The sequence below is a fragment of the Sorex araneus genome, chromosome 9 (assembly GCF_027595985.1).
Source record: "Sorex araneus isolate mSorAra2 chromosome 9, mSorAra2.pri, whole genome shotgun sequence".
NCBI lineage: Eukaryota > Metazoa > Chordata > Mammalia > Eulipotyphla > Soricidae > Sorex > Sorex araneus.
In genome coordinates this window covers 40,665,423-40,687,615 of record NC_073310.1, presented here as the reverse complement: position 1 = coordinate 40,687,615, position 22,193 = coordinate 40,665,423, and the positions used below count along the sequence as shown (strand labels likewise).

The 22,193-nt window shown below is 39.1% G+C and overlaps 1 protein-coding gene across 1 annotated transcript in view; it reads left to right on the top strand.

Moving 5' to 3' along the window:
* The window catches only part of SMYD3 (SET and MYND domain containing 3), an 836,228-nt gene that overhangs the window by 176,381 nt on the left and 637,654 nt on the right, over nucleotides 1–22,193 (top strand). Inside the window, exon 2 of the mRNA XM_004605437.3 lies at nucleotides 569–632. Within this exon, the coding sequence (XP_004605494.2) occupies nucleotides 569–632 (64 nt within the window). The remainder of the gene's footprint in view (nucleotides 1–568; nucleotides 633–22,193) is intronic.

The following is a 22,193-nucleotide window of genomic DNA, read 5'->3' as shown; positions in this document are numbered from 1 at the left end:
CAAACCTGGGTCGGCTGCGTACAAGGCAAAAACCCTACCCACTGTGCTATTGCTCCAGCCCCCGACAAAAATAGTTTTTATAGTTAATTTTATGTATATTTTACCATCACGGGCTGGAGCGATAGCGCTTCAGGTAGGGCATTTGCCTTGCACTCGGCCAATCCGGGTTCGATTCCTCTGCCCCTCTGAGAGCCCAGCAAGGTACCAAGAGTATCTTGCCTGCTCGGCAGAGCCTGGCAAGCTACCCGTGGCATACTCGATATGCCAGAAACAGTAACAACAAGTCACACTTGGAGATGTTACTGATGCCCGCTTGAGCAAATTGTTGAGCAATGGGATGACAGTGACAGTTACTTTACCACACAATTTAAAAATGAAAATTATAGTCTGTATGTCTCACACTGAGGTAAATTAAAGATGTTCATCACTTTGAAAGTTAACTATTAAGGGACCATATAGAGGGGGTTGCTGAATTGAATTGTTGTCAATATGTTCATAGATGCTTTCCTTCCTCAACTGTATATAATTTGTACTCATTTTCTAATCTAAAATTATTGTTTTCTAACAGGAAGGAGAAGCTGATGCGATGCTCTCAATGCCAAATTGCCAAATACTGCAGTGCCAAGTGTCAGGTGAGAAGAAGCTGCTATACCTATGTGAATGAAACCTTTGACTCCTCTCTCTACTTCTGTTTTTCCTTCATTATATCCATTGAGCTAGTTCTTTTTTTTTTTATTGATTCACCATGAGGTACAGTAATAAAACTTTCATGTTTGAGCTTTGATCACAGTCATGAAACACCCATCCCTTCACCAGTGCCCATTTTCTACCATCAAAATCCCCAGTACCCGGCCCCCCCCCTTAATTCCACACCTCCCCCTGCCTGTGTGGCAGAGAATTTGCACAATACTCTTTCTCTACTTCAGTTATCTTAGATATTTTGAGACCAGTCCCACTACTCCTCATACCTGCCGAAAATGCAATGCTAGACAATGTGTTTTGTATTGCTTGTTATGGATACAATATAATGTTGCGTGGCCGAGATAACTGCTGTGTGCTCTAGGAATTCTAAACTTTTAATAATTAGGATCTGAAGAGATCACTGCAGCAAGTTGCTTGGGTCCAAGATTTGTTTGTGTGTCTCTGGATCGTGGCCGTGTGGGAGCTTAAGTAGACTGTGGCCAGATGTGGCATCATCTCTGATTCCCATAGGGGTGGGGGGAAGGAGAAGGGCCACCTTCTCCCCTGTCTTATGAGGCTTGGGATTTGCTGCCACCGCCACTTGTACCTGGAACTTCTCGCTGACTTCTAGAAAATGGCAGCTCCTAGAGGGCAGGTGGAGGGATGGCACCTGCCTGGGTCTGGAGCAGCCCAGTGGAAACGGGCAATTGCAAAGCTGTTTCTTTTTTTTTTTTTTTTTTTTTTTTTTTTTTTTAGTTTTTTTTAAATTAGAGAGTCATCGTGAGGGTACAGTTGCAGATCCATACATCTTTGTGCTCATGTTTCCCCCATACAAAGTTCGATAACCCATCCCTTCACCAGTGCCCATTCTCCACCATCAGTAAACCCAACATCCCTCCCCGCCTCCTCAGTCCCATCTCCCCCCACCCCACCCTGCCACTATGGCAGGGTATTCCCTTTTGTTCTCTCTCTCTGATTAGGTGTTGTGGTTTGCAATAAAGGTGTTGAGTGGCCATTGTGTTCAGTCTCTAGTCTGTATTCGGCCCGCATCACCCTTCCCCCACATGACCTCCGACCACATTTTACTTGGTGGTCCCTTCCCTGAGTTACCCAGAATGAGAGACCAGCCTCCAAGCCATGGAGACAACCTCCTGGTACTTATTTCTACTATTCTTTTTTTTTTTTTTTTTTTTTTTTTAAATTTATTTATTTTTAATTAGAGAATCACCGTGAGGGTACAGTTACAGATTTATACACTTTTGTGCTTATACTTCCCTCATACAAAGTTCGGGAACCCATCCCTTCACCAGTGCCCATTCTCCACCACCCGTAAACCCAGCGTCCCTCCCACCCTCCCCAATCCCATCTCCCCCCCACCCCACCCTGCCACTGTGGCAGGGCATTCCCTTCTGTTCTCTCTCTCTAATTAGCTGTTGTGGTTTGCAATAAAGGTGTTGAGTGGCCGCTGTGCTCAGTCTCTAGCCCTCATTCAGCCCGCAACTCCCTTCCCCCACATGGCCTTCGACTACAATGTAGTTGGTGATCGCTTCTCTGAGTTGACCTTTCCCCGGAACGTGAGGCCAGCCTCGAAGCCATGGAGTCAACCTCCTGGTACTTATTTCTACAGTTCTTGGGTGATAGTCTCCCACTCTGTTATTCTATATACCATAGATGAGTGCAATCTTTCTATGTCTGTCTCTCTCTTTCTGACTCATTTCACTCAGCATGAAACTTTTCATGCCCATCCACTTAACTACAAAATTCTTGACCTCCTTTTTTCTAACAGCTGCATAGTATTCCATTGTATAGATGTACCAAAGTTTCCTCAACCAGTCATCCGTTCTGGGGCATTCGGGTTTTTTCCAGATTCTGGCTATTGTAAACAGTGCTGCGATGAACATACATGTGCAGATGTTGTTTCGATTGTACTTTTTTGCCTCTCTGGGATATATTCCCAGCAGTGGTATTGCTGGGTCAAATGGGAATTCAATATCTAATTTTTTGAGAATCGTCCAAATTGTTTTCCAGAAGGGCTGAACCAGTCGGCATTCCCACCAGCAGTGAAGAAGGGTCCCTTTCTCCCCACATCCTCTCCAACAGCGGTTGCTTTTGTTCTTTTGGATGTGTGCTAGTCTCTGTGGTGTGAGGTGGTATCTCATGGTTGTTTTGATCTGCATCTCTCTGATGATTAGTGATGCAGAGCACTTTTTCATGTGCCTTTTGGCCATTCGTATTTCTTCCTTGGTAAAGTTTCTGTTCATTTCTTCGCCCCATTTTTTGATGGGGTTGGATGTTTTCTTCTTGTAGAGTTCAACCAGTGCTTTATATACCATTGATATCAACCCCTTATCTGATGGGTATTGTGTAAATATCCTTTCCCATTCTGTGGATAGTCTTTGGATTCTGGTCAATGTATCTCTTGCGGTGCAGAAGCTTTTTAGTTTAATGTAGTCCCATTTGTTGATCTCTGTTTTTACTAGATTGCTTAGTTCCGTGCCACCTTTGAAGATACCTTTATCTTCAATATCGTGGAGGGTTTCGCCGACCTTGTCTTCAATGTACCTTATGGTTTGTGGTCTAATGTTGAGGTCTTTAATCCATTTTGATCTGACTTTTGTGCATGGTGTCAGGTCAAGGTCTAAACCCATTTTTTTGCATGTGGTTGTCCAGTTGTGAAAGCTGTTTCTTTTTAAAACAATCTTTGATTGAACTTAACTTGTTGTTTTTCTTTAATTACAAAATAATATATGGAAAAGTTTTCTTGTTCTTGTGACCTCAATTCCATTCACAGAGATATGAATAATTAAGTTATGTGTTAGCAGCATTTTATTTTTCCTCTCCCAACCTGTCATATTGTTGTTTGTGTTGGGACCACAGCCAGCACTGCTTAGGGAAACACATAGGGTGCCAGACATTCAACCCAGGTCTGTCACATGCAAGGTAAATGCCCTGCCTATTATGCTATCACTCTGACCCTCACCTGTCACATTTTAAAATGGAATTCATCACAACCTCTCAAAGGTATATAAAATATGTTTTATCAATCTAAGTAGCCTATTTCTTATTTGTCTTTGAAATTGTGAGACATGTACATATAACTACTGAACTTATAAATAATTTATTTAAAATAAATTGCCTTAATCATAATACCACATAATTCATATGTGCTTTCATATTAGAAATGCATATATATACTTATGCTCTTAAATCAGATTAAGAGTTGCATGATTATAATTTAAGTATATTCTATTAATCTAAAAAGTATAAATTTAACAGGTTTTTTACTGCAAACCATTATGCCCCAAAGAAAAGAAAAGAGAGAGGGAGAGTGAGGGGAAGGGTAGAGGGGAGAGAAAGAGAGGTAAGAGGGAGGGGAGAGGAAAGTGGGGTAGGGAGAGAGAGGGAGAGAGAGTGGGAGGAAGAGGGAGAGATGGAGAGAGACAGAGAGAAAAGAAAAGTGCCTTCCATATGGGAAGACTGAGGGTTGGGGGTGGAAGGAGGGAAACTATAAACATTGGTGGTTGGAAATGTACACTGGTGAAGGGATGGGTGTTAGAACATTGTATGATTGAAGCCCAGTCATAAAAAACTGTAAATATTTATCTCACTGTGGTTTAATAAAGGTTTTTAATAGTTTTATTTTAATAAAATATAAAAAACAGCTATATTGATAATTTACTAGTCAAGTGCTAATAAGTTTTTTTTCTGAAAGGAAGTTGGAAAACATCCATTACAAGTTTGAACCCTGCTATATCATGTTATTTCATCAGAAAACGTGATAAGAAGTAGATGAACATGAGAATTTATATATTTATTTAATTTTACTTTGTTTAGTTATTTTTGGTATTAAGGCCATACCTTTTTTTTTATTGATCACAATCTTTTTATTTTGTTTAATTTGTAATCTCATTTCAATTTGGTGTTTGCTCTGCCATGTGACTCTGGAATCAAGTAAGGCCATATCTTTTGATGCTCAGGATTACTCCTGACTCTGTACTCTGTACCCCTGGTGGTACTCAAGGAACTGACCATATGCAATACTGGGGATTGAACAGGGTCATCAGATGCAGGGCACATGCATTAACTCCTATACTATTTTTTTTTTCAGCAACCCTTCTTTGTTTTAAGGGATGTTATTACTTTTTTATTTTTCTTAAGTAATAAAGAGTCTGAGATAATGCAGTTCAAATTTTTATTAATCTGGAGTAAAATTTTATTTTTACTATCTATTTACTACCTGCATGGCGAGCCTGACAAGCTACCTGTGGCGTACTCGATATGCCCAAAACAGTAACAACAGCTGTCCTCATTCCCCTGACCCTGAAAGAGCCCCCAATATGCCATCGGGCTACACTAGCGACAGGGACAAATGGAGATGTATCTGGCACTTGCTCTAGCAAATTGATGAGCAATGGGATGACAGTGATCTATTTACTAAATATATTGTTTAAAACAAATAGATATTAGAAAATTAGCAATTGTTATTTCTTTTTGTTGTTGTTTTGTGGTTTTGATTTTTGGGCCACACCCAGAAGTGCTCAGGGTTTACTTCTGGCTCTGCACATAGGAATTATTCTTGGACGTGCTCGTGGGACCATAAGAGATGCCAGGGATTGAACCTGGGTAGTCTGCATGCAAGGCAAATACTCTGCCCACTGTGCTATCACTCTGGCCCCTACTTTTGCTTCTTCTTCTTCTTCTTTCTTTTTTTTTTTGCTTTTTGTGTCACACCCAGCAATGCACAGGGGTTACTCCTGGTTCTACACTCAGGAATTACTCCTTGCGGTGCTCAGGGGACCATATGGGATGCTGGGATTCGAACCTGGGTTGGCCGCGTTCAAGGCAAACGCCCTACCCGCTGTGCTATTGCTCCAGCCCCCCTTCTTCTTCTTTTTTAAAAATTTTTATTTTACTTTTATAATGTTGTTCACAATAGTTTATTACAGATAATATTCAAACACCACTACCATAAGAGGAAAGCGTGTGAAGATTGTATTTTATCCTGGAACCATTTAAGCCCGTGTATAAGAGACTACAAGTGTGTATGTTAAACCCAAACAGATTTGTGTGCCTTATAAAAATAATTTCCTAAACTGGAGAGATAGTACCGCAGGTAGAGTGCTTGCCTTGCACTTGACTGATCCTGGTTCAACCCTGATACTTCATGTGGTCCCCCAAGCTCTGCCAGGAGTGATTCCTGAGCATAGAGCCATGAGTAAGCCCTGAGCTTCGCCAGATATGGCACCCCCACCTTCGAAATTCCCCATTAATGAAATTAATACTTAAAACTTTCCCCCAATATTTGATATTGCCAGCATGCATAAGGCTTACTTTTAAGTGCATTTTAGGATGCTTTGCAAATTAGTATAGGATAAAATCTTCCTCCTTTCATCAATTAGCAAAGGGATATATGCATTTTGAGCTTTGTGGGAGGCAGGTTGGCTTCCCAAGCACTGTTCAGTGAGCCAGGGAACCATCCTGGGAATACTCGACCTGAATAAATGTTACCGGCTAAGATGTTTCTATGCTTAGACATGTTGGTGTGGTACTGTTTGAGCCACACGTGGGCAGTGCTTGTGGTGTTAGGGATTGAATTTACCAGGCAGTCATGCTAGCCTTTGATCTATCTCCCCAGCTCTTGCACTTTGGATTGTTAAAGATATTATCAACTTGCTTCCAAGAATTTGAATTAATTAACAATAACTGACAGTCAAGGAGAGTACTGCTCTTTACATCTCTGAATGTCTTTAATGATATGTTTAATTAATATTCAACATGACCTTTTCTTCTAATGATAGAGTAGTAATTTAATAAGAAATTTAATTGTTCTCTAATGAATGGCATCACAATAAAAAGACTAATTGGAAGTTTTGTGTCTCTGCCATTTGCCACCCAACAAATGAGTAGAGCAGTATCTATTTGTTTCTTATTTTGGCGTGTAAATGTGTGTAAAGGAGAAAAAACCCTATATTTCTTCCTTTATTTCTTTAAATCTTAGTCACATTTATCTGGAGAATTTTCTGCTATCTCAGATTCTTCTCTGCATGCAGTTTCTCTACACTACATATATAGTCATTGTATTAAATAGAAACCATAAATGTGCTACAAAATCAGAGGACTGGGTAATAAAGAGAATTTGTCATAAGAGAGTTCAGTTATCCCAGAGATAGTACTTAAACTCCACGAACCTCAGTTTTCTTATGTATACAAATTACTATTTGTGAGGTATCTATTGTCTGCCAGCTACTGTGTTATTCTCTTTAGACTTGCAAGAATCTTGAAAGAATTGCTTATCATTCTGTGTTCATTTTACTAATAAGAAAATGGAAGTACAGGATGGGTAGTATCTGTCAAAACTTCCTATTGCTGGTAGTTTAGTAGTAGATGTTTATTTCATCTTCTAATCTTAAATTTTATTACTATTCTAATATTCTCATTAGGTATAGTTTTTGTTATTGATTTTTATTATTTTGTTCTGGACTGGAGCGATAGCACACAAGGTAGGGCGTTTGCCTTGTATGCGGCTAACCCAGGTTCAATTCCTCCGTCCCTCTCGGAGAGCCCGGCAAGCTACCAAGAGTATTCCATCCACATGGCAGAGCCTGGCAAGCTACCCGTGGCGTATTTGATATGCCAGAAACAGTAACAACAAGTCTCACAACAGAGATGTTACTGGTGCCTGCTTGAGCAAATTGATGAACAACATGAACAACGGGATGACAATGCTATAGTGCACTGCATCTTTATTATTTTGTTCTTGTTTTTTTTTTTTCGTTTTTGGGTCACACCCGGAGTTTCACAGAGGTTACTCCTGGCTCATGCAGGAGTATTTAGGAATTACTACTGGCGGTGCTCAGGGGACCATATGGGTTGCTGGGTTTCAAACCTGAGTCAGCCGCGTGCAAGGCAAACGCCCTACTTGCTGTGTTATCACTCCAGCCCCTATTATTTTGTTCTTACCTTTAAAAATATATATATTTTTGGCTTCCCAAATGGTGCTCAGGAGGACCAGGGACTCTTTTGACAATTGTCAGCCAACCTTAACTCAGTGCAAGGGCCTGGGATTGTAGTGCAGCTTGGACACTGTGGTGCTGAGAATTTTTCAGACCACTCCAGTAGTGTTAGCAACTTTCAGGGTTATATCCAGTGATGCTCAGGGGACCATGCGGTGCCAGAAATTGAACCGGGATTGGCTGTTTGCAGGGAAAGCCCCTTAACCCCTGTATCATCACTTGGTGCCCTGGATTTCTAACTTTAAAATTTTATTTTTTACAAGGATGTATTCCAATCCTCAAGGAATAAAAATAAGAAAATAAAAATATGTTTTATGGAACTTCAAGTTAAAAAGGTATATACAATCGGTGGTGGGAAATGTAAACTGGTGAAGGGATGGGTGTTGGAACATTACATGACTGAAACCCAATCATTAACAATTCTTTGTAACTATGTATCTCACTGTTAGTCGATACAATAAAAATTAAAAAAGAAAAGCAAAAATTAGAGGTGCCACTGATATGGCCAAAAAAAGAGAAGAAAAAGAGAAGATATATATAAAGCTATTTACAAAGCAAATTACTTTGTAGCTTAACCAAAATACTGTGGATGAACTGCTTTTATAATCTCAGGGACATAAGCAATGAGTTCTTTTTTTTTTCATTTTTTAAAAAATGATTTTCCTTCACACCCCCACCCCTACTTCCAAATGCTGCTTCCTCCTGTTATAGTACTCAGGGAAAAACAAACAAAGCATTATCTGATTAGAATGAGTAGAGGGAGTTTTGTGGGTAGATGTGTCATTTTGATTCATTATAGTGCATATATTTTTACCACATTTATTAGCTGTTTACTGTAACATCAATAATAATGTCATGGTGAGATATACTGTTGAAGGTAATAGAAAATAGGCCAATAAGATGAAAGGTATCAGGTGTACCACCGACTTGTGCATGTGCTTGGATATGTGTGGGGGTTTGATGTATGTGCAGAGGTGAGGTGTGAGCCATAGCTTGGACAGAACATATGCATTTAAACTGCTCTGTTAAGCTCAACCTCAGGTATAGCAGTGCACGTTGTAATTATTGTAAATTGCTACCAAGCATCACAAAATTAAACTGACAAACTGAACTATGAACAATAATGAACAGGAGGTAAAAGCACTTGGAATGAAAATTGATATTGAGGATGTGAATTTGTAGCATAAAATCTATAATATGTGCACCCTAGGGGCATATAATGTTGGTTCATGAGCTTAGCATTTGATGTGTTGGGCCGTGGCATCAGTGAGTTGTCTGTGAATGGCTACTGGGGAGTTGTAGGGTGTAATGCTTCCCTTGTGCCGAAAGGCTTGTATCAGTGCCATTGCTTTGCACATTTTATTTTTAAATGTAAGCAGTGTAAGGATGCATTGCATGATCAAAGTTTACACAAAAGAGAATAATATAAATAACAGTCGATCTTTAGTTCCCTTCTTACACTCATGCTTCTGTTTTCTAGAGTTAATTGATCGTTTATTCTAACTAAACTTAGAGTTAAGCTGCACCGTGTATTTTATCTATTTTGTGACTAGAGGTTACCATTTAGTTTAGACTTGATGTAGTAAGTGTAACTGTCTGTGATATGGATCAAAATGCTTTCTCATCATGTACTCCATATATGCCTTGTTACAAGGTGTCAAGGTGTCATATCATACAGAGAGGTGTTATAAGTGGGAGCTTATATGGTCATATTTAGAACATTATAAATGTGATCAAAGAACAGGAGTAGGCTGTTTCCTTATACAAAAGCAATCCTCTAAAATGGCAGCAAGAAAACAGACTTTAAGCAAACTAACTATTTATTTCACTTAGATTTAATTTGAGTCATAATATGTACATTTCTAGTTAATTGCTGAACAAATAAACACCTGAGTTCTGTATTCAGTGATATTTATATTTAGGTAATTTTACAAAGTGCTGTATCAATTGAAAAAAGCTTTATTTTATTGATAATTGTAGACCTCTTTAAAATGTGAAGCATATTTTTTGGTTTATATTTTATGCTTAATAGTAGAATGATTTGATTTACCTAAAAAGCTATTGACAGTGTGGTTGGATAAGTTTGTTCTTAGAATATCATACCTAGAATGTTGATAATAAAGAAACTGAGGATTCTATTATTTTATAAAGAACTCTATGCTGGACATAAGTAGGACCTGCACTACTGTGTAGACAAGTAGGTTTTAAATTTTTTTCATTTTATTAAAAATGTTTTTCTTTTTCTTTTAAATTGAATCATTGTGTAATGATGATTTATATGGCGTTGTGTAATCCCATCAACGGCCAAGATCCAGAGACTATGAAACCGAGCTCCCGGAAGAGAGCGACGCAGTCTCTTGCCCCCACACCTGGCTGTCATCATCAGGGCCCCTCAGAGGGGACAGGTTGTGTTTCCCTCCCCAACCTAATAGCCTAGTTCTCCCTCTTGGAGAATCTGACAAGCTACCGAGAGTCTATTGCCCACTTGGGAGAGCCTGGCAAGCTCCCCGTGGAGTATTTATATCCAAAATACAGTAACAAATATATACACATCTCTCGGAGAGCCCGCCAAACTACTGAGAGTATCTCGCCCACACGGCAGAGCCTGGCAAGCTACCCATGGTGTATTTGATATGCCAAAAACAGTAACAATAGGTCTCATTCCCCTGACCCTGAAAGAGCCTCCAATCGTTGGGAAAGATGAGTAAGGAGAGGCTGCTAAAATCTCAGGGCTGAGTGTAATAGAGACATTACTGGTGCCTGCTCGAGTAAATCGAAGAACAATGGGATGACTGTGTGATACAGTGATATAGTGAATCACCGTGAGATTCAGTTACAAAGCTTATGTTTGAATTTCAGTCATACAGTGATTGAACACCCATTCCCTCCACCAATGTACATTTTCCGCCACCCAAATCTCCAGTATCCCTTCCCACATCCTAACCCCTCCTCCTGCCTCTATGCTTCTTATCTGATTATAAGAAAAATAGTGTTTGAGGCTTAAACATTTTGACCACATTTTATTTTTTACTTCTATCTGGCTTTGACTTTTTTGGGAGGGTGGGTGGGTGTTGGGAGGGTTACTGGGCTCTGTTGCTCAGGGCTTACTGCTGGCTCTGGTCTCAGATCACTCTTGGCAAAGCCCAGGATGCCGGTCCTGGAGAGCCATGTGCAAGGCAAGTGCCTTATCCACTGTACTATCTTTCTGGCCCCTGAGGTTTTTCTATTTTAAGTTTACATTCATCTGCTGAGTAGTCCCATCTATTTCCATCCATCCCACCTATTCCCACAAATACAAGTGTAATCTGTATCTTAATTCTTCTTGAAATTCCATTTTTCCCTTCCTCCTTTTCTCAGAGCCACCAGACCCTTGCCTTACTCATACCTCTACTTTGTTGTTGCACAGGTGTATCAAAGGCATTATCCAAAGCTGAATATATTATCTTCTCCCTGCCTGCTTAAAAAAAAAAACTGATAAATTTCACACAGGACCCAGCAGTCTAGGCTCCGTCAGTACCAGACTACTATCTCTCTTTCACATCCTTGCTAGCCCCACATTCAGTGAATCCCACAAAATCTGCTGATTTTGCTATCCAGAGATCTAAGTTCATACATTTCTTTCTCAATTTTCTGACACTACTGTTGTACAAATGATTAAAATCTCTTCTAGAGCAACTGAACTCTCTGCAGTCTTGCTAGTTTCTTGTCTGTTTTCTACATAGGAAACAGAATGATTGTTTTATTCTACAACACAAAACATGATCTGCCCTCACCAGCTTCAAAACCTCAATCAATTTGCCTACTGGAGGAATTTCACATTCTTCCTTTCACATGCCTTACATGCATTAGTCCTGGGTTTGACCTCCCAGACCACCACCTGATCTTCTCCCCCCAAGACTGCCCAAGCCATCCTGATCACCGAATAAAACAATCAAGAAGACAAATTCTTATTTGCCCAATTGTGATTTCTGGGACTTTTATTCTATTACCCCTTATATATCAATTTTTAAAAAACTATTATTTAAAACTCAGATTGTTACTCTCCTTTTCTAAACCTTGGAGAACAAGTTTCTCTATTATTATTGCTACAGAAATTTTATTATTTTCATTTTTGGCCTTATTGTCTGTTTCTGCATTTGAATACATAATTTTTAGGCTTTGTTCAGATTAGCATGTTCCTTCAGGAACAACCTCAGCCTTGCATGTATGTTGTAAGGCATGTGCTCTACTGTCACACAATGTCACTTGAAATATCTCCCTGGCCTCTGGATAATAAACATTTTAGGCTTTTGAGCTATGATTTTTTTAAACTTAATGAGTCAATTATGTGGATGTAATATAAAATAAATGAATATAAATTAATGGATTTGACATTTTTTTAAAAAAAGCAAAAATAAGGCCAGAGTGATAGTATAGCAGGTAGGGTAGTTGCCTTGCACTCAGCTGACCTGGGTTAGATTCCTGGCATGGTCCCCTTAGCCCACCAGGAATAATTCCTGAACACAGAGGCAGGAATAAGCCCTGAGCACTGTGAGTGTGGCCCAACCTCCCTCCCAAGCAAAAACAGATGGCACCATTTTTTTTTTGTGAAGCAAACTAGTTTTATTTAAATAAGCTTACTAGAGAAATGTAAAATATGAGAGGAGAGAAATACGTGTTCAGGAGACAGCATGGGATTCTCCAGAGTATAAAAAGTTTGTAGGATGGATTTGACCTAAACTCTGCACTAGATAATGATTGACTTACTTTGGGGCACTAGTGTTATTTTTACCCAGGTTTTATGGTTCCTTAGTTAACCAGGAGACTGTAATTCCTATTTTCCCAAGAAGTGATCTTTTTATCATTTAATCATTTATCTTTTATTTATAAGTTTTATTTATAAATTGATTTATTTTATCAACTTCCTATCTTGTATCTGCCTTCTTTTCTCATTCCATATTATTATTTAGCCCTGTCTGATTTGATTAAGGCTCATGGGAAGGCACTCATCTTAAACCACAGAAACTGGCACATATCAAAAAGAATGTCTATTTTGGCACTAATCATGTGTCAGGAATGAATATCACAGAATCATAAATGTCATTGAAAGACTACCTTAGAGATCTTCAGATTCAGTCTTTTATATGGATTGAAAGTCCTTTTTGTTGTGTTTTGTTTTATTATGTTTTTGGGTCACATCCAGAAGTGCTCAGGACTTACTACTGGTTCTGCACTTATGGATCGCTTCTGACAGGCTCAGGGAACCATATGGAGTGTTGGGGATTGAACCCAGGTCAGCGCTGCAAGATTATCCCCCTACATGCTGGACTTTGCTCTGACCCTGTAGATTGAGTATCTTGTGAATCCACCTCATGAATTAAATAGGTTTTACCCAAAATCAGACTCAATGTGTATTGACCCTTTCCATATTTCATCTCTCCTGACACTAAAGTGCTTTAAAATGATATTTACTCTAATGAAATCTCAGTGTTTATTAGTATTTAAATGGTTATTGAACTGTAGAGATTTGGAGTCCAGGGAACAGGGGAGAATGTTAATAATATTGAGGCTATTTTATGTAAGAAAAAGAATTTGGTTTTCCTTTTAATTGCAGTATCTCATCAAATTCTCAGTTTTCAGAATTTTGCAATCGGGACGATCTCAGGGTAGTGAAAGTTGTTGCGGATTTACTCTAGAATTTTTCTCTTTGGATAGTGTTACATTTAAATAACGAATGATAAATCTGTTCTAAATTAGAGCTTCTAAATGATACTTGCTTTAAAGTGTCATATTTATTAAACAAATGTTTTTTTTTTGTTTGTTTGTTTTTTGGGTTTCTTTCTCTTTTTTTTTTTTTTTTTTTTTTTTTTTTGCTTTTTTTGGTCACACCCAGCGATCTACAGGGGTTATTCCTGAATCTGCACTCAGGAATTACTCCTGGCGGTGTTCAGGGGACCATATGGGATGCTGAGAATTAAACCCGGGTTGGCCGCATGCAAGGCAAATGCTCTACCTGCTGTGCTATAGCTCCAGCCCCTAAACAAATGTTTTACATGTGAGATGTTCTTCATTGCTGTATACTGACCTGTAAAATCTAGAATAATAAAGTAAAACTGGAACAGTAAATGATTGAGACTGTATTATATAAGATTTTAGTAGTATGGGGCTGGAGCGATAGCACAGCGTGTAGGGCGTTTGCCTTGCACGAGGCTGACCCGGGTTTGATTCCCAGCATCCCATATGGTCCTCTGAGCACCGCCAGGGGTGATTCCTGAGTGCAGAGCCAGGAGTAACCCCTCTGCATTGCTGGGTGTGACCCATAAAGCAAAAAAAAAAAAAAAAAGAAAGATTTTAGTAGTGCAAAAAAGTCAACCATCTTTTGTATAACCTGAAGATTATTGAGTTAGAACCAAACTTTTCAAATTTAACATGAACAGGCCTGTATTGGACTTGAAAGAACTAACCCGAGGCTGGGGTCCGGGCTTGGCATGAGGACAGCCATATTTGATTCTCAGTGCTACAGTGGTCCTCTGAGCCACTGGGAGCAATTTTTGAGTCCTGAGCCATGAGTAGTCCTTGAGCACTGATGAGTGTGGACACCAAAGCCGAACAAAAAGTTAATCATCTAATTTTGGTTTTATATTCATGAAGAGATGCCTGAATACCAGTTAACAGATGTAAGAGTTATATTTGTTTTATAAATAAAATAATTTTCTAGCAAATTTGGATGAATAATTCACAGATTTTCAGTATTTTAAGTACATTTCCAATTATTTTTTTCCTCATTTAAAAAATTTTTGGTGAGCAATGTGCTGTGGCCCAACAACCATCCATCTCTTTCTCCCTCCCCCCCACCTTAGCATTGCTCATGGCCTACTCCTGGCTCTGTGCCCAGGAAATTGTATGTGATACCAGGGATTAAGGCAAGTGACTCAACTCTTGTACTATCTCCCCAGGCATACAATGAGTGTTCTTCTTATGTGGTTGTGATATTTAGGGGTTATACATGTGTTGTGGGGTTTGCTGGGAGTTGCATACTTGGTTGCAGGAGTTTGCATGCGTCATTCTGCTGGAGACGATAAGGACAGTTTCTGTGACTGCTTGACAGTGTGGGGCAGTGCCTAGAGACCAGCTTGTGATCTCATGTCTGACAGGCAAATACCGTATCACTGAGCCACACTCCAGGACCATCGAAGATGAGTTTTCTCAATTTTCCTTTTATAAATTTATTATAACTGATTACATTATCATGTACTTTTGTGCCAACAATATGCACATTAAAGTTTTGTTACAACCAAATGCCAATTTGAAAGATAAGTCATCACTGTCATCACTGTCATCCCTTTGCTCATCGATTTGCTTGAGCGGGCACCAGTAACGTCTCCATTGTGAGACTTGTTGTTACTGTTTTTGGCATATCGAAAATGCCATGGATAGCTTGCCAGGCTCTGCCTTGTGGGCGAGATACTCTCGGTAGCTTGCTGGGCTCTCCGAGAGGGGTGGAGGAATCGAACCTGGCTCAGCTGCATGCAAGGTGAACGCCCTACCCGCTGCGCTATTGCTCCAGCCCTTGAAATATAAGAAGCATCATTTTATAATGCAAGGCTAGAGAGTGCCCATTCCCTCTGCCTAGATATTTTATTTTATTTTACTTTATTTTGCTTTTTGGGTCACACCCGGCGATACACAGGGGTTACTCCTGGCTCTGCACTCAGGAATTATTCTTGGCGGTGCTCGGGGGACCATATGGGATGCTGGGAATCAAACCCGGGTTGGCCGCATGCAAGGCAAACTCTCTACCTGCTGTGCTATTTCTCCAGCCCCTGCTTAGACATTTTAAATAGTGACATTTCATTTATCTTTGCAAAACTGAGAGTTCGGGGACTGGAGTGATAGCACAGCGGGTAGGACCTTTTCCTTGCATGCAGCCTACCCGGGTTCAATTCCCAGCATCTCAAAAGGTTCCCCCGAGCACTGCCAGGAGTAATTCCTGAGTGCAGAGTCAGGGATAACTCCTGTGCATCGCCGGGTGTGACCCAAAAAGAAAAATAAACAAATAAGCAGAAAAACTAATGGGTCACCTATGTTGTGTTCCTTCTGTTAGCCTTTCTTTAACCTGAGGTAGCACTGTTGCACTGTCATCCGATTGTTCATCTATTTGCTTGAGCGGGCACCAGTAACATCTTCATTGTGAGACTTCTTGTTACTGTTGTTGGCATATCAAATACGCCACGAGTAGCTTCCCAGGCTTTGCCATTCGGGTGGGATAGTCTCGGTAGCTTGCTGGGCTCTCCAAGAGGGACAGAGGAATCGAACCTGGGTCGGCCGTGTACAAGGCAAACACCCTACCCGCTGTGCTATCGCTCCAATTTGTATTTTTTGTTTTAGTTTTCTTTTGTGGCATAATTTTCTCTTTGTGCTTAACCCCTCTATTTTTGGTATTGAAATAATTGTCTACACAAAAGTATTTTGTTTTCTTCATGCTTTGTGTTTCTGCCTTATTTGTGGTATTAGATTTTTCTCTCCCAGATATTAAAAGTTATTTATTTTTGTGTATTTAATATTCACATAATTTTCTTAAGGGTTTATGGATTTTCTGTATTGTTAAAAGCACTTGCCCTCCCTGAATATTATAAAATGTTCATTTCTATAGGAATATGTAGTATATTTGTTTTTCTTGTTATACGTATAATTACTTTGTTTATAATTTTGTCTAACCGCATAGTTTTTCAGCCCTAACTAAACATGGAATTCTCCTACAGTGATTAAAAACAATTCTAGACACCTAATTATGTCTAATTTCCAGTGTCAGAATCTCTGGGGTGTATCCCAGTCTTTGTATTTGAAATATACATATATAGTCATATATATTTACATATACATATATAACTGCATGATATTATTCTACATCTAGAGTTTCCACCTCCCTCTTCCTATACACACACATATATGATATATAAATAAATATATGTAAATATATATATATATATTTGTTGTTCCCTTACTATCTTAAAGTTTCATAGGTAATAAAATTTCTCCACTTACATATTTTCAAAATTACTATTATTATTAAGTCATAACTGGAATATAAAGGAGAATAACATTAAAGCTATGTGTATTTTACTGTGTACATGGTCAGGTGTAAGTAAAAGACATAATGAACAAGTCATATATGTGCATATACCAACTGACAGAGTTGCTTTGATACGTGAAATACAAAGGAGAGATCCAGGGATGTGTTACATTGGTAACTCATACTATAAGCGATATAACTTGTAGTGAAAAGATTTTATGTTTAAAGATCTTAGTTTTTTAAACATTTTTATTTATTTTTATTTTTTAGGGAGGGCATCCCCAACAGTGTTCAGGGGTTATGTCTGGTTTGGTGCTCAGTGATCATGTAGTACTGGAATCAAACCTTGGACTTCTATATGCAAAGAATGTGTTAGACTTATTGAACCCTTACCTCTGACCCTTTTATGAAATATTTTGAATAATTTTAGCTAAAGGTTTCATAGGGCAAGAGCCTTACCCACTGTACTATTTCTCCAATCTCTATTCTTTCCTTTTAAAATCTACACATTCAGTGTTATTAAGATTATGAAGAAGCAAACTCTTTGTTTTATAAATCAAGAGAGGCTGGGGGGGGCTGGAGATAGGGCAAAGTACTGGAGCACATACCTGGTATGCATGAGACCTGGGGGTTGCGATTTGGCATCCAAAGAGCCCCTGAGCACTATTTGGGATGTCCCCTACTGTCCAAAAAAGGAAGTTTAATTCTACACTAAGAGAACTATAAATAAGCTTGTCACCTTTCATAAACTGCTAGGCCATTTGATAGTTGTATTGGATTTGGAACAATTTTTATTGTATGGAAAATAGGATGTTTGGTATCTTTTTCTTGAGAACTATATGCCAGTAATGTCTCCCAGGCATTGTCACAAACAAAATATTGCTGGATAACCCTCAGGATTTAGATTAACCCCACTGAGAATCAGTTTTTATTGGTTTATATTTCATAAACCCTATGGAAATGTATAGACTCAAGTTGATTTTGAGTCATTCATGTCCTAACACATAGAACTGAGACATAAGCATCTTCTCTTTGTCTGTTTTTTTCCTCTCTAAAAGTCTTGTCACCCGTTATCTTTTTTTCCTAATGTAATGTTTTAATTTCCTTTGTCTCCCATGCTAATTTGTGGTTATTATACATTGTTGTTGATTTTCTACTGTGAGAACAGAAAACATTGCAGCCGGTATTATGAACAAAATCTTAATTATATCCTTTATTTGCAGTAGTAGAAGAAAATAGGGAAAAGTAAATCAAGAAGGTTGTCTTTGAGAAACTGGCAGATTGACCATGTGCCCTTGAAGTCTATACCAAGGTTAAAGTCATAGAGTGAAGATAATACCTAGTGTAATTGTGTGATTGTGAGGTTTTACTTCAAATCCAGTGTGGTTGTTTAAGAACTCATTGCTAGTAAGCTTACTGCAGTAAGCTATATGGTAAAATGTGGAGAGTGAATCTAAGAAATGTCTTAACATTTCACATTTTAAAAACATTGCTTCTAATATCATAGTAAGATAGACTGTTGTAACATTGGTATTATTTACAGAACAGTTCAACTGATATGATAGTTTTCTATATTTGTAACTGTCACTGTCACTGTCATCCCATTGATCAACTATTTGCTCATGCGGGTCCAGTAACGTCTCCATTCATCGTAGCCCTGAGATTTTAGCAGCCTGTTTTCACTCTTCCTTCCCAATGGTACCACACTGGGGCTCTTCAGGCTCAGGGGAATGAGACCTATCATTGTTACTGTATTTGGCATATGAATATGCCACAGGAGCTTGCCAGGCTTTCCTGTGTGGGTAATAAACTCACTAGCTTGCCAGGTTCTCCAGGAGGAAGAACTAAGCTATCAGATTCCCATGCACTTCTGGGAGCTTGATTTTATAGTCCCTGAATGTTGGCTGTTGATGGGATTACACGGCACTCGGGGCAATTTCTGGGTGTGACTGCCTAGCTACTGGAAAATGGGGAATCTGGGTGGAAGAGGCCCAGTCCTGACCCGAGCAGCCTTGAAGATCTCAGCCCTGGGTCCTGCACACCTGGGTTCTTCTGCCGGTTCCTTCATGTGTGAGGCTCATCTGAACATGTGGAGAGTGGCCTTGAGCATGGCTGTGGCTGGGTTCTATTAGTTTTATTTGTACTAAATAAAATTATTTGGCATCTATTAATTATTTTAATTAAATTTTTTTGGGTTTTGGGCCATATCTAGAAGTGCTTGGGATTGCTTCCAGCAGTATTTAGGGGACCATGCGGTGCAGGGGTTCAAACCCAGGACTCTACATATAAATCATGTGCTCAGTTCATTCAACCATCTTTCTGGACCCTGATTTAGTTTTTAAATGGAAAGAATGAACATACTTTTTACAGAAGTGAACGGGAAAATATAATATGTTGTATAATCTTTTCTTATAATGATCTAGGAATAGCCTTGAGAAACACTTCTCTGGTTCCTAGTTACTATTGAGAAATAGAGCCCAATATTAATTATTTTAAGCACTAGAGTAGTTTTAATAGGAATTCTCCAAAATTTGGATGTTTAGTTCTAAATAATGTCATTGAATGGATCAATTGGTTCATTCCCTTGGACCACATTTTATTCTTACCTCGCTCTGGTGAGCTTCCAGGGGACTGAGCTGCTGATAATTGAAAGTTTTGGACAAAGGAATTATGAATTATTTCCTGCAGTGAAGCATTGATTGAAATTTTCTCTTAAGAGTTTTGGTCCCAATGGCCGAAGTTAAAAAAAGTAGAGTAGACAGGGCACTTGCCTTGCACATGGCTGACCCTGGTTCAATCCCTTGGTACCATGTATGTTCCCTGGAACACCACCAGAAGTGATCCCTGAGTACAGAGCCAGGACTAAGTCCCTTTGGGTGCAGTCCCCAAACAAAACAAACAGGGAAGGAAGGGAAGGAGGGAAGGAAGGAGTAAGGAAGGAAGGAAGGAAGGAGGGAAGGAAGGAAGGAAGGAAGGAAGGAAGGAAGGAAGGAAGGAAGGAAGGAAGGAAGGAAGGAAGGAAGGAAGGAAGGAAGGAAGGAAGAGATTTTGGTTTTTTATTTGACTGGGTGCAATCTGTTTTGCATCTGGATTCTTACTAAGGATCTGAACAGAGCCAAAAGGGAAGGAGGGAGGGAAGGAGGGAGGGAGGAAGGAAGGAAGGAAGGAAGGAAGGAAGGAAGGAAGGAAGGAAGGAAGGAAGGAAGGAAGGAAGGAAGGAAGGAAGGAAGGAAGGAAGGAAGGAAGGAAGGAAGAGATTTTGGTTTTTTATTTGACTGGGTGCAATCTGTTTTGCATCTGGATTCTTACTAAGGATCTGAACAGAGCCAAAAGGGAAGGAGGGAGGGAAGGAGGGAGGGAGGAAGGAAGGAAGGAAGGAAGGAAGGAAGGAAGGAAGGAAGGAAGGAAGGAAGGAAGGAAGGAAGGAAGGAAGGAAGGAAGGAAGGAAGGAAGGAAGGAAGGAAGGAAGGAAGAGATTTTGGTTTTTTATTTGACTGGGTGCAATCTGTTTTGCATCTGGATTCTTACTAAGGATCTGAACAGAGCCAAAAGGCAAGGAGGGAGGGAAGTAGGGAGGGAGGAAGGAAGGAAGGAAGGAAGGAAGGAAGGAAGGAAGGAAGGAAGGAAGGAAGGAAGGAAGGAAGGAAGGAAGGAAGGAAGGAAGGAAGGAAGGAATAGATTTTGGTTTTTTATTTGACTGGGTGCAATCTGTTTTGCATCTGGATTCTTACTAAGGATCTGAACAGGGCCAAAAGGTGCTTTCTCAGAGGCACATTGACACTGTGTGGCTTATTCTTCCCCACACACTGAGAGCATCTGTCAGACTTCTCAACATTTAATGCCAAATGAAAAATATTCCACCAAAATTATGGCTTTCTCATTAATCAGTCATCAAGAACATTAGCACTCTAATTTATGTCATTTATATACTAGTGATGGTGAATTTGTGTTCTTAGCCCACCTTTATTCACAGACCAGATGAAGGAAAGAAAATGTATAGAAATATCTGAGTCAGTGTATAACAACTGAATTCCCCAAAGAATGGCAATAACAATTAGAGGAATTTCTGTTTTAAATAATTTATACAAGTTTCCTTGATGAAGAACTGTTTAGAACTTATAGTAAACTAAACATATTTTGGATTTCTAAGCAGCCTTTACACTAGGTAGTGTATATCAGACACATGGCAGTGGAGTCATATGTATTCTATGCATGTGGGGGGAAAGGATGAGAGCCCGTGGTGCTTAGGGCCCAGCATGGAGCTATGTATAATTTCTAGGCGTCTTACACATTTGTCAATAATTGTTCCTTGCTAGTTTGAGACTCATCTTCTGAACAATAGAAACATTTTCTTTCACATTTATATTTTGGTAATATAGCTCTAAGTGAGCATTGACATTAAAAATGGCTGAATGAAATGCCATTATGCTTGTAAACTATTGTGGAAGGTCCAGTATGTTGATTAGCATTCTTGTAATGAATTCCTCATGTGATTTACTACTTGGTAAAGCTATGTGTTTTTCTTTTCTGTCAAATGAGAATTATATAAACCATTATGCTGTCTTTCTTGCCTTGCCTGTAAGGCAACTCAAATAAATATAATACATGGTAATTGCTTAGTTCTCATGTTTAGCAAACTAAGAATTTTTACTGTTCCCTTTTGTATTTAGGGTTTTTTTTTTTGGTAGTTAGAGCCCAGCTCTTGAGTCTTACTTTGCTCATCTTTGATGTTAAATGATATCAACCATTCCCATTACTGTGAAAATCAAATGAAAAATATTTTGCAACTTGATTACTCATATACCTGGTACACATTACAGGACTGTATAAATGCTAGAGGAATTTTCCCCTTATTATGACATTTTTCTGTTTCTAGTTTTACAACCTTATTCCACAGACATCTTTTCTTTGAAATAATTCAGTTGTGATTAGAAGGTAAGGAAGTATAAGTACTAAGAACATGATAACTATTACATGAAGACAGTTGCTACAGTGGATGCAAAGGAATAATTAGAAGTGACTACCCCTGATAAACATTGTCTGCCAAAAAATTGGGTTCCTAGGAAATAGTTTCAAAGAGACCAAGTCTTTAGGTGCCAGCTTAACCTGGACAGTCTTTTAGAACAAAATGTTGTCTTCAACTTGTACCTGAGTCACGAGTCAAAGCAGCTCCTGTCCTTTTGAAATGTTTGGTTATGCTGCATATTTATGCTGTCAGTGGCAAAAAGAGGGGTTCTCTTGCAGGGATTTTTAAAAGGCCACAAGGTGGGAAGCAGGTTTTATGAGTTTTAACATTATGATGAGCAGTTTTATTTCATATAGAACTAATCACATGTAAAGAGGATTGTGATTATTTTAACTCAAGATATAAGATATAATGCCTTTTCCACTTATTTATTGTCTTGAGACTAGACCTGGTTGTATGCAGGGCTTACTCCTGCTTTGTG